Below are 13,093 nucleotides of genomic sequence, written 5' to 3' on the forward strand. Positions count from 1 at the left end.
CAGGAGAGAAAGTAAGAGAGAAGAAAAAAAAACAGACAATCGCAGTGAACAGGATTCGAACCTGTGCGGGCAGAGCCCAATTGATTTCGAGTCAATCGCCTTAACCACTCGGCCACCACTGCTTGATCTGGTGTGAGTGTGCTGTCGACTACCCAAAACCAGGACATTACCAAATTCTGTTGGGATCGCGGCACAAATGCCTCTTGTACGGGCAAAATAACCATACATTACATACTTCAAAGTACCATCAAACAAACTCCCGTTCATTTATCGTTTTGTATGGGTGCAGTAGTTCAGCAAAAAAAGTTGGAGAAATGCGATTGGGTGTACTTCGTTACTGTCAGGGGGGGGGGGGGGGGGCAGGGGGGATCCAATTTGACTCAGATGCCATATTCTGTTGCTTATCTGATGTCATGACATCCAAGTCGTATATCCTTGCTCAAACCAAGTGGATGCTCAAAACAGCCAGTAGACAGCTTGAGCAGATCATACTCAAACTACAAGATCACAAGGTTAATGCCGCCTTTTTGAAATAAGCACCACGCCATTTCAGGTATTTTTTGAGAGAGGGGGGGGGGGGATTTTCAAACTTGGATGAAATTTCAGGGCTCGCAAACTAGGCAGCACCTCAGCCAGTATTGCCGAAGATACAGTACACACGAATACAGCAGCGTATGGCAGTGTATGGCAGCTCATGTCTTACCCTGACAATGCTAATATCTGCAAGACGATTTCATTGCTCTGCAGCTTGTCCTCGTGTTCTCTCAGCACACTTGCCATGGTGTCAGGTTCTGGTGACACCTCCACCATAGCACAAACACCACCACCACCACTGCCGCTGCCCTCACTGGCAATACCAGGTGCGGTGGTTAGTGTTGGTTGTATGGGTGGAAATATGCTGCTGTTGAGTAGGGATAGTAATGAGCGGGGTAGTACACCGATGGAAGAAAATCTGAAAAAAACGGACATGTATATGCATGGGCATAATTATACAAGTATGCACATGCATGCACATACCATGCACATATGGACATGCTCACACATACACATATGGAGAAACATGCACACATGGAAAGATGCACGGACATGGACCGACGCATAGACGCACAGACATGAACACACACACACACATACACACACGGCATTGCGCACGCACATGGACATACACACACACGCGTAGACATATACGGAAGCATGCACGTTGCAACAAGCAGAGGCCCAGCAAAACGGATGTATGGATGAGTCAATTCTACCGAATTCGATTTTGGTTTTCGCTGTGAAACTTGAGGCCAATGCCGAAAATGACTTACAAGTGTGCACTGCATTCTCTGAGAGATATGCATGCGTCTGTGCGTCTGTCCATGTCTGTGCGTCTGTCCATGTCTGTGCGTCTGTCCATGCATTCTCTGAGACTTGGATATGAATGCACTGTTAACTGCTCACCCCATTACCCACACTCCCACGCTTAGAGAGGTGTTGATTGTTTAAAACAATAGCATATGCCGTCTCCATTTCCGATTGAGCTCACGACGGCAGCCTCTTCCAGAATGCCACAGCCAAGCAGCAGGCACAGTGCCTTGACCTAGGACCATGATACCTAGAAGCAAGAGGTACCTAGTTCAAGTCCTGCCTGGGAGCGGATTTCCAGCTGCGCTACTAACCACAGTCAACTGGGAATTTCAACGGTGGCCAGGCACAACTTCACAAGAGGCACATGGGTGTGACGACTGGGCGGGTTTTCAGCCTATGTGCGAGTGACCATGGGACTCATCCCTCACTACCTGTGTGCCAGTGGCTCAGTGAAACTCATCCCTCACTATTAGATGCTGCATTCCCCTCTGGGCTATTCTGGTTTTGTCAACTATCAACAAGAGCTCATAATCCCCAAGAGTGTGCAACTCCTGATCAGTCCCTGTATGGAAGTCCACTCGGCGGAATTCCTTCATTGTGTCCTTCAATGCCAGTTGCACACTCTTGGGGGATATGGACTCTTGCTATGAACCTTACCCGCTTATCATTGGTGCAGGATGGGGCATTGCCTGCTGCCGTGCTGCTGCCGGGAACTCCGACGCTTGGTTGTCATGGCGATCAGCACCGATACTGGTGGCAGCTAGTCCCGCGGCATGTCTTCTGCTACCCGCTGCACTGGCCGATGCTGCCGTGGTGTAGGTAGTCACCATGGTTACCTGCTCCATGGACTCTTCCAGAGTGTCACGGCGGTGATCGGTTGCCCGTAGTGACGTGGCACCTGGCTGCTGCAGATCAGACTGAGGGAAATAGGACAAAGGATACAGAACACAACAAAGCAATCCCATTTTGGTGATTAACCAAAGTCAATGTCGAAAGTATTTTTCGGAAGAATTTCATTGTAGAAGAGTGCTAGCGGGTGATTTATCCAAAGAGGTTTCTTATCTCGGCATGGCTTCGCAGCCGTCTTTGGCGACATCAGCATCATCAGCTACCTCTGATTGCTCCTATCCATTGCCAGTCTACTCCCTTTCGCCTGGAGTGTTCTCACCATCATTTGTGTGGCTGAAAAGACAAGGCGATATGCATAAAATTTGACTTTAACATGCCATGGAGTTAGTTCTTCTGAGGCAACTGAGGAGGCAGATTTGGCTCTCGACTCTTTGGTCCATCAAAGGTTCGTTGGAATCAGCAAGAAAAGGAACACCAAACAGGACGTTGGTGATGCTGGAGCTCACGAAATTAAAACACATGATGATCGACTTGCAAAACAAACGTTCGTTCAAAAATTCGACATTTGATGTTCGACAAATGACCGAAGAATGCCGAACCGAAATTCGGAATGCAAAACCTGACTTATGTGGTCAGAGTTCAAATGGACTACCTTTCAACAGAATCAACGATGGACAATACTGTGAAACAAGTGTTTGCCGGACCCTGTACTAAGTGGAATCCTGTATTGACCGGACCCTGTACTAAGCGGAATCCTGTATTGACCGGACAAATCTTCATGCACCAAAGTGCTGTGGATTGAACGTGCATGCCTGGACTAAGCAGAATCCTGTCATATCAGGACAGTTTCCACTGCACCAAGCAAGGGTGTTCGGAAATGACTGGTTTCACTCTATAGCCATGTGACCCTGGTATGTGTTGCATGGACAGCCCCCCCCCCCTCCCCTTCGCTCTTTCCCCTTTTCCCATTTCCTTTTCCTCTCCCCCTTCCCACCACCTTTCCCCTTTCCGTTTTTTTTTCATTTCTTACTTCACTGTGTGTTGCAGTAGCCATTGTTGAGTGTTGTGCTGTGCTGGGATAGGAGGACTGTGCTGTGCTGGGATAGGAGGACTGTGCAGTGCTGGTGCCATGGCTGAAACACGTTCAGCAAATACAGACATGTGTGCAGACAGACAGACGGACGGACAGATGAACGGACGGATGGACGGATAGGTAGGCACACAAGCAAAGAGATGGACAAACAGACAAACAGACAAACAGACATACATAAGTGTACATATATACAGACAGGCGGTCAGACAGACACACAGACACACATGTCTGCAGCAGAAATACAGCATTAGACTCACTGCTATCTAAATGGCTGGGTTAGCGCACTGTGTAAATGCATGGACAAGAGCAAGTATTCATTCACTTCATTCAAACTTTGCATTGTCCGCACTTCCGTCAAATCATATTAAAAATATCATTACAAAGCACAACCAAAGCATGCTACTAGACTTCCACAACTTTTGGAAATATGGACTTACTCCGCCAAGGGTAGAAGTTCGTCTCGATCAAACGCCAGTGAATCGCCCACGGCAACAATGTCCTTTGGCAACACTTCCGGTTCCACCGTGGATGTGCGCCAGTCTTTGCGACGTTGACTGGCATCTCGTCGTGATGCCGCTGTAGCTCCCAGCACTGCAGTGCCGGTAGCAATGGTGGTTTGGTCCAGCAATGGTGATGGCTGGGTTGATCGCTGTGTGCCCAGCGGTGTGGCTGAACTCATTGTGGAGAATGGAGACTGTGTGTTGAGAAGACAAAGACAGGAGAGAGAGAGAGAGAAATAACTGAACCCATACACTTGTATAGCTATGAATAGGATGAAGGCCGCAGACATCACGCAACTACGTTACTTGTTTGACATGTATTTACTGTGTATTTTATAACAAAAATATTATTGAAAACCCAGAATCGATTTTCTTGTTCCTATCATCAGTGGGAAAAAATACGGAACTAAGGATACAACCAAAGAAACTGAAATTAAATACTGTAAATAGAAAGGTGTTAGAAATAACAACATGCTCATATCACACATGCACGCGACTAGACGAAGACAGTTTGGAGAATGCCATCACACAGGAAAACAATAGATCGTTATACAACAGGGCAGCTTCCAATGGCTCTGCAACCCCCCCCCCCCCCCTAGTGATTCAAGTCCAGCTCCTAGTTTCTCCAGCTTGCTCTTTGGAACGGAGTGTAGAGGTATATACTATAGTGCTATGCACTCACTCATTCTACTTACAAGTTGAGAGTACTGGCACTCACTCATTCTACTTACAAGTTGAGAGTACTGGCACTCACTCATTCTACTTACAAGTTGAGAGTACTGGCACTCACTCATTCTACTTACAAGTTGAGAGTACTGGCACTCACTCATTCTACTTACAAGTTGAGAGTACTGGCACTCACTCATTCTACTTACAAGTTGAGAGTACTGGCACTCACTCATTCTACTTACAAGTTGAGAGTACTGGCACTCACTCATTCTACTTACAAGTTGAGAGTACTGGCACTCACTCATTCTACTTACAAGTTGAGAGTACTGGCACTCACTCATTCTACTTACAAGTTGAGAGTACTGGCACTCACTCATTCTACTTACAAGTTGAGAGTACTGGCACTCACTCATTCTACTTACAAGTTGAGAGTACTGGCACTCACTCATTCTACTTACAAGTTGAGAGTACTGGCACTCACTCATTCTACTTACAAGTTGAGAGTACTGGCACTCACTCATTCTACTTACAAGTTGAGAGTACTGGCACTCACTCATTCTACTTACAAGTTGAGAGTACTGGCACTCACTCATTCTACTTACAAGTTGAGAGTACTGGAATTCCAACATCATACCCTGTATACTCTGCGAGCAACATTGAAGAGCAAGTGAATACACACACATGCATGCACGCCCACACGTACACACACGTACACACGTACACACACACATGCACGCACACACACACACGTACACACACACACACACACATACCCCCCCCCCCCCCACACACACACACATACACACACACACGTACACACACACACACGTACACACACACACACACACACACACACACACACACACACACACATATCCTTAGTTAGTATGGGCTGCTCGTGACATGCAACAAGCTGGCAAGAGCGTTCCAGAAACCTTGACATGTATAATCATTATTTATTAATTAACTACGTCCAATAGACAGTTATGGGTTTTAAGTAAAATCCTGTCCTTCGCTTCACATGCCAACTGCAGTATTGTGATTACAGACAAGGCCGGCTGACGCAGCTCGAAGTAGAGTGCTTGATGTGCGAATGTACAGAGCTGCATACACATGTAGTAGATGCCTTATAAGGCATAACGTACTACAACACACATACAGTGAATGTGAAGGGCTGAGTAGCTGTAACTTGAAGTTTCACGCATGTCAGCGATCATCAGACAATGTCTCAATGTAATACAGTTAAACCTGTCTAAGGTGACGACCGCTCAAGGGACCTTGAACACATGGTCTCTGTTACCAGGCGGTCTCCTTATCCAGGGTCATTCGACTGGAAATAGCATCTCTTGATCCTGGTTGAAGTGGTCGCCTTATCCGAGTGGTCACATTGACAGGTTTAACTGTACGTACAGACAATATGTTAAGGCCGGGATTCTACTCAAAACCCCATGCCTACAGTCCAGTCAAAAAATAGTTGATCTCCGACCCCTTTCCACGTCCATTTTTGGCCGCATTAGGCTCAAATACCCAATTACATTGCATAATTTGGCCGGAATTGGGATTTAGACCAGCATAATTGCACAAATATCAATGCTAAATCCGACAGAAATACTCAAAACCCGGCTGAATATATTCTGGGTTCAAGAGAGCATTCACCTTTTGGTTGGTATCTTGAGCAGTGCTGACAACAAACAAATTCCCTGCATCTACTCGACATGACGACAGCAAGCAAAGTGTTGCCTGGCGACCGCTACCGTCCGGACTTCGTGCGGTTGCCATGGCACCAGCGGCTGGGAATGACCATGCGTTGTGTGCTACGGGAATAGAGATGATCTCCTTGGGGTTTGTTGCTACGGAATTAGCACGGGAGACTTTCTGCAGTAGCAGCATAATACATGTAAGTGCGACACACACACACACACACACACACACACACACACACACACACACACACACGTACACACACACACACACACACACACACACACACACATACACACACACGTACACACACACACACACACACACACACACACATGCACACGTGCACACACACACACACGCACGCACACACACACACACACACACACACACACACACACACACACACACACCTGTCCTGTCTTGTCCTGTAGAGTCACTGCCGCAAAAGGGTCACGTGATCCCATCACTGGGAAACTTGAGAAGAGAGAGAGAGAGGACACGACGCTCGATGACGCTCCAGGTGCACGGGTAGTCGCATCCGCTTGCCGCATATGCACACGTGCTGGAAGGCTGAGCGCTCCTCTGCTGTTGGTCTATGCGCCACCCTTGAACAGCGATGCCTTCCCCGTCCCCGGACACCGCGAAAGCAGCGACCACACCTGTCACAATGCGCGGCACAACATCCCTCCGCCGGTGCCGACGCTCCGGTAGTTCCACACACACACACACACACACACACACACACACACACACACACACACACACACACACACACACACACACACACACATAATTATACAAGTATACACACAAACACACTTGTTGCTCACTGCCAAAACTGGTCACACCCACCCACCCACGCATACTCACTTTGTGAATTGATGACTTGGTTGCCAAGGCAGCTGGGTTGCTAGGAGGCTGCACGGTGGACCGAAGGGAGACGACATACTCCAGCAGGAACACCAGCGCAAACTGATCCGACTCCATGACGTCATGAACCTCCAGTTGCCCTGACAACTGCAGAATGGAATCGGGCGAAACGGACGACTGCGTTGCCAAGCGCCGACTGCCCCGTAACGATGACGACGCTGCCCCGCTGGGTGCGTTACCAGGGGAGACTGTTGACTTGCGTGAAACAGAGCCTCTGCTGCTGGGTTTGCCGACAGTCACGTCAAGCAGCACCGTCTGTGGTTCTCGAACAAACGCGTGTCCATTGTGATACGCTATCTGCATTCACACACACACGCACGCACATGCACACACACACACACACACACACACGCACAGGCACACACACACACACACACACACACAGATTGCGTACAAGGTAGACCGGGGTTCGAGACGGGAAAATATTGTGGGGGCAGTCGGGGTGTATTGGGTGGGGGAGGGGAGGGGGGGGGGGTGGAGCCCCCTACCTCCCCCCCCCCCTCCCCATCCCTTGGCCAGAACCTTGTACCCTATAAGTATAACCCTATGTCAGGCATGCATTGTGACATCATTGTCCGTGCTGTACAGTGGTTCAAATCTTTGTCATGTGACTATGTGTGTGTAGGAAGTGACCATGTCATGTGTATAGTGGAACCAACATGGCCACCGACATCATGTGACCCATAGATGCAGGGGGTTGAGTGGAGTTGAAACCAACATGTCTGTCCCACGAGGTCATGTGATAGATATGAAACAACTGTGTTGGCTGCTGTCCATTCCAGAACTGCAATTAGATACATGTATAATACAGTTAGAGAGGTCCTACACTATAATACAGTTAGAGAGGTCCTACACTACAATAGAGTTAGAGAGGTCCTACACTACAATAGAGTTAGAGAGGTCCTACACTACAATAGAGTTAGAGAGGTCCTGCACTACAATACAGTTAGAGAGGTCCTACACTACAATACAGTTAGAGTTTCCTCGATCTCTTCGACCTCAAAAATAACCGATCGGCTAAAATCTAGGTGGAAGGTTCGAAAATTCGAATATTCGCGGGCGGGCGAAGTCCGTGAGCTGCAGAGAGGGGTTTATACGACTCCCTGGTGCGGTACATACCGCACACGCGCGACTCGACTTAGATCTCTCAATTTGAATGCATAAACATTGTACCGTGTTGCTGACGACGACTAGACTACGCACGGTAGCCCATGGTAGACTTCACTCTGACTCGAGTCTCAGCGTTTGTATTGTATGTTTGCTACTTCAATGAAGTACATACACTTCGCAATAGTTCTTCTCATTATTTCGCACCAAGTATTTTTGTGGTATTCTCTAGCTTCTGTTTGTTTTGCAGTTGTTCTTGTGCAACCCCCCCCCCCCCCCATTTTGTCGATGCCTAGTTGCAACGTTGACGCCAATACCTCTGGTTGGTTGAATTGCTCCCAGCACATCGGCACGTCGTCCCTACATCCCCTATGTTTTGTCCTGTTCCTCGTTTCTTTTTGTTCTCCACCTGTGTTCCAGCAGGGCTGTGTTGATAGTAAAAAAATGAAAAAACGTGCGTACCTTGAGCCTTCTCTCCAGGACCGTAGCTGACACTACATCCATATTCGGAAAGAGAGACTGGTACACACAGAAAACGGAAAAGAAACACAAACAGTGCGGGCAAGTATGACAGATTACGTCGCAGCAGAACTCGTACAGATTCAGGAGCCAAGTCACTATTATAATTGTGGGCGTGGGTGAGTGTATGTGTGTGTGGGGGGGGGGGAGGCGGAGGAGGAGGGGGCGAGTGTGTATGTACATAATATGTGTGTGCACGTACATGTTTGAGTGTGCATGCAGACGTGCATACAAGAATGCATGTACATGTATGAGTGTGTATGCAGACGTGCATACAAGAATGTATGTACATGTATGAGTGTGTATGCAGACGTGCATACAAGAATGTATGTACATGTATGAGTGTGTATGCAGACGTGCATACAAGAATGTATGTACATGTTTGAGTGTGTATGCAGACGTGCATACAAGAATGTATGTACATGTTTGAGTGTGCATGCAGACGTGCATACAAGAATGCATGTACATGACTGTATACACCAGCCTAACAGCAGTACATGTAGTGAGATGTTACAACGAAAAAGAGACTTGCCCCAAAAAAGAGACTTGCCCCAAAAAAGAGACTTGCCCCAAAAAAGAGACTTGCCCCAAAAAAGAGACTTGCCCCAAAAAAGAGACTTGCCCCAAAAAAGAGACTTGCCCTATAGTGGTACACTGTAGTGGTAAGCAAACACGCAACATCTGCCCACGCTTGCATTGGCTGGCGATAGTGTGAGAACCTTGACTGAAAGCATTCAAACCCTCCAGCAATACTTGCTTCTAAAGCACTGGACAAACTAGTCACGCTCCACACAAGCCACACATGTCACACATGTCACATGATACTCACCTTGGCAACGGCCAATCGCACGGCAGCACTGGTCACCTGCTCTTCCAGTTCATCCATGGACAGTAAGGTGGGTCTCAGCTGCAGCTGCAGGGGTACACACACAAGTAAACACACACACACACACGTACACACACACACGTATACACTTACACACACGAGTAACGTGACAAGTATACAAAATAATCATAAAATGTCATGGTTCGTGTCACACTCGGCTAGAGAGTTTTTCGCAACCGTAGAAACGCCACCACCTTCAGGGATCAAGGCGCAGATACAGCTCCTAAAGCGGTGGGAGGTGAGTTGATCAGACCCACCACAAAGTGGTCAAAAACCGAAAATCCCATTCACTGCAGCATCCATGGTTCCCTCACGCCAGGCCACGAATTCTCAATTAACTGTGGGTCGCAGCATGGCTGGAAAAACATCCTTCTGCTTCCAAGCAGGACTTGAACCTGGTGCCGTCTCTGTTTCTTAATCGAGGTCTTTGACCATCCCATTTTCCTGCCTACCTGACAAGTATGCAAGCAAAATCAATCAATTTGCTTTCCGTAAAATCTCTTTACTGAGGACACACTAGAAATTGATTGTATTTGCTCTAAAAAAACGCGAGTAACAGGAGTGGCCGCCATACAGTCCACCATTCCGCCGTACCTTGTGTAGGGTTACCGAGTGAGTGGGAAGAAGCTTGGGACGTTGCAACGGAGCTGCACATGCACATCCAGACACACATACACATACGACCACACCGTCATACACACACACACACACACACACACACACACACACAACCAGACACATCAAAGTTGATATGGTGGTAGCTGCAAATAGGAATCAGCAAGTCATAACCGTGAACGGTTCCTGATATCCAAAACCGAGCAGTACTTGAACACACATTTCTAACAAACATATTCCCTATTTTACGATAGCCCATACTACACATCCTACCCACTACAACCTGCTTGCCAGCGCAGATTTCTAGCTCCCTTATTGGCTAGAGCCATCGTGAGAAGAACGATATATCAGTCAAAGGAAACATTCTCTCGTCCCCACACGTTCGTGTTCAGTTGATTCACCAGTATAACTGTTAAAACACGATTCAATGAATTTTGATAACCCAATACCCAGCTATTTCAATGACAGACCTGTGTTGGCTGAGGGCAGCCGTAGTCCCGGCACAATAGCACCGGCAGCGTAGAATGTATCAGCACTGATGTACGACATGGCTTGGAACAGCGCTGTGTGGATGCTTAGAGAGCAGATCAGCTCTGTACCGATGCGTGACACCAGACGACGCTCACCTACAGGCAAACATGTACGGTTATGGAGGAAAGGAATACGGAAGCATTACGCAAGCTTGGTCTCCTTATGACTGCATTATTGCAAGATACTCAGTGAAGAACCAGTTTGATGTTTAAGTAGCTGGTCCCTGTGTGCGGTGCGGAGATGTGTAAGCGGTCACATACGGATGCATGCACACACGCATGCACACACGCATGCCCACAAACCCGAGATCAATATTCATGGGTAACTGTTGTTGTTCTTGTTGTTGTACCAAGCCGGTCACTATTCATAAGGTTGACGGTACGTGAAACCAAAGCAGGGGCGTTGGACACGCTGCGGTCACTACGATATTGACCGTACAACTTTTTGTCCCAGGTACCCCGTGAATCAAGAATATGCGCTGAAGGATTGGGCTCTAAATCTCGGAAAATTTCAGGGGAGCCTCCTCAACTTCACGAGTAAATTGTACCGTTGGGGTGATGGACGGTGCCACCCTAAATACCTTCCGGCACCCCTGCAAAGGCATGAGATGCAAAGAGAGCAATTCCCAAAGGCTACAAACGTCCCCAACATACCACGGCCTGTGGCTAGTACTTGTAGTTACTTACTATCGTAGGGTGACTCCATGAACAGCAAACACCGAGGTGTACCGTGGTACAGCTTCAACCTAAGACAAAGCAACCGAATGGCCGGAGGTGAAGACAAACATCAAGTGAACAACTGAGTGAGCTAGGGCATTGTCAGACAACCACCTACATCATTACTATGTAGCGAATGCCAAGAGAAAATCAGTTTTAGCAAGTTCTTGCACGGAAAAGGCGCGATTCATCCCATTGTCCTAAACAGCATATAAAAGTATCTGAAGCATTGAGTACAATACATCCAGCTTATTTTCTCCCTTTGATATCAGAATGCTCATTGCCTGATGATTGCGTTAGCATGAAAAGTGAGTCATAGCAAAGCCTCGTTCCACCTTAGTTGTAAGGAAAATCTGCAGTTTTCCGCATTGGTCACTATGGTAACAGAGAAGTAACAGTCTACTGTGTACTTGTACATCTGCTGTAAAAAAATAAATAAATAAACTATCAAGACGACTGCTTGACCCAGACGACCACTACAGCTAGGGCCAGGCATGTTATTCCCGTAGCTATGCAAAAGACGTTACTTCAGTAACGTCTGGCGCTAGCCAGGGTCCCACACAGCTTTTTTCGAAGCAAATGAACCTGGATAAGGAGATCACCTGTACACAGCAACTACATCTTCAAGGTCCCTTGAGTGGTCGTCTTAGACAGGTTTCACTACATAGTCTACATGTCCAATCAGTACCTGAGAGGCATGGTGGCCGATGTATCACCGTCTTCAGCCATAGCTGCGTTGAACAGTTCGGCCAGTGGGATAAACGTCCAGCCAATACATACTGGTCCTGTACGATCCCCAAGGACTACATAAGGATGAAAGAGAAAGGACAATTAGGGAGAAAAAAAGGAGGACAAAATGTTACGAGTTATGACTAACTGTCCACCAATGTAACCAGATCTTATACAATCAGCGAGTGCGACAAAATCACATTTTGTCCTCCGTGATTTTGTCCTCCTGTTTTCACCATAATTTATTTGGCTCACCATCCGAGTTAGACAATTAGGGAGGGAGTTATATTTCTGAAAACCCAAAGAAAGCCACTCCATCACTCCCGTGTGGTGCCATCGTCCTAGAGAAGCTGAGATAACACTGTGCTGATGTCACTGTGTTGAACTGAATTCTGTATCATTCATGGGTATTGTCGAAAACAAGTGTTAGCTAGGGCTGAAACGATCATTCCATAACTCCTAACGATCAGCCAATGTCATTAACGATCGATATTGTTGTGAAACCACAAGTTCTCGAGAGTGAAAGGCCTTCTCGCTTATGACATTGTGTTCGTTTCAATGCAGTTGTATCCCGACTCCGCCGTACCGCTGATGATTACGACGTAGTATACGCTATATGCGCTATGTGCGGTTTGCTGTGTGCGCTGTAGTTGTATGTTGTATGTGTATGCTTTTCTCATATACGCTGTCATTTTCACGCTATAACTACCTGGTTGTTTTAGTGTTAATTATTCATTTCATTCATTGTTATTAGTCGATGGAAGTGAAATGTACTGTTGAGAATAAATAGTTGTCCTCGTGCCGTGTGGAGTCGTTCGTTCCTGACACTTTAGAGAACCAGAGGGTTCACAACAGATATAATAATTGGTTTTATCGATTTTTGTTAGCTCTATCG

General features: G+C 47.1%; 1 protein-coding gene and 1 non-coding gene across 2 annotated transcripts in view; both read right to left on the minus strand.

The window, feature by feature from the left end:
* LOC135812325 (nephrocystin-4-like) overlaps nucleotides 1–13,093 on the minus strand; it is a 34,537-nt gene that overhangs the window by 17,603 nt on the left and 3,841 nt on the right. The window contains exons 4-16 of the mRNA XM_065325702.1: nucleotides 12,158–12,272; nucleotides 11,440–11,498; nucleotides 10,693–10,848; nucleotides 10,202–10,254; nucleotides 9,551–9,634; nucleotides 8,665–8,721; nucleotides 7,036–7,392; nucleotides 6,118–6,336; nucleotides 5,064–5,105; nucleotides 3,730–3,986; nucleotides 3,230–3,332; nucleotides 2,008–2,267; nucleotides 704–952 (exon numbers count right to left, since the gene is read on the minus strand). Coding sequence (XP_065181774.1) covers nucleotides 704–952; nucleotides 2,008–2,267; nucleotides 3,230–3,332; nucleotides 3,730–3,986; nucleotides 5,064–5,105; nucleotides 6,118–6,336; nucleotides 7,036–7,392; nucleotides 8,665–8,721; nucleotides 9,551–9,634; nucleotides 10,202–10,254; nucleotides 10,693–10,848; nucleotides 11,440–11,498; nucleotides 12,158–12,272 — 2,011 coding nt within the window. The remainder of the gene's footprint in view (nucleotides 1–703; nucleotides 953–2,007; nucleotides 2,268–3,229; nucleotides 3,333–3,729; nucleotides 3,987–5,063; nucleotides 5,106–6,117; nucleotides 6,337–7,035; nucleotides 7,393–8,664; nucleotides 8,722–9,550; nucleotides 9,635–10,201; nucleotides 10,255–10,692; nucleotides 10,849–11,439; nucleotides 11,499–12,157; nucleotides 12,273–13,093) is intronic.
* Nucleotides 41–122, minus strand: Trnas-cga (transfer RNA serine (anticodon CGA)). The gene has a single exon. It is a non-coding gene; the product is annotated as a tRNA-Ser (tRNA).

The sequence above is a fragment of the Sycon ciliatum genome, chromosome 3 (assembly GCF_964019385.1).
Source record: "Sycon ciliatum chromosome 3, ocSycCili1.1, whole genome shotgun sequence".
NCBI classification, from domain to species: Eukaryota; Metazoa; Porifera; class Calcarea; order Leucosolenida; family Sycettidae; genus Sycon; species Sycon ciliatum.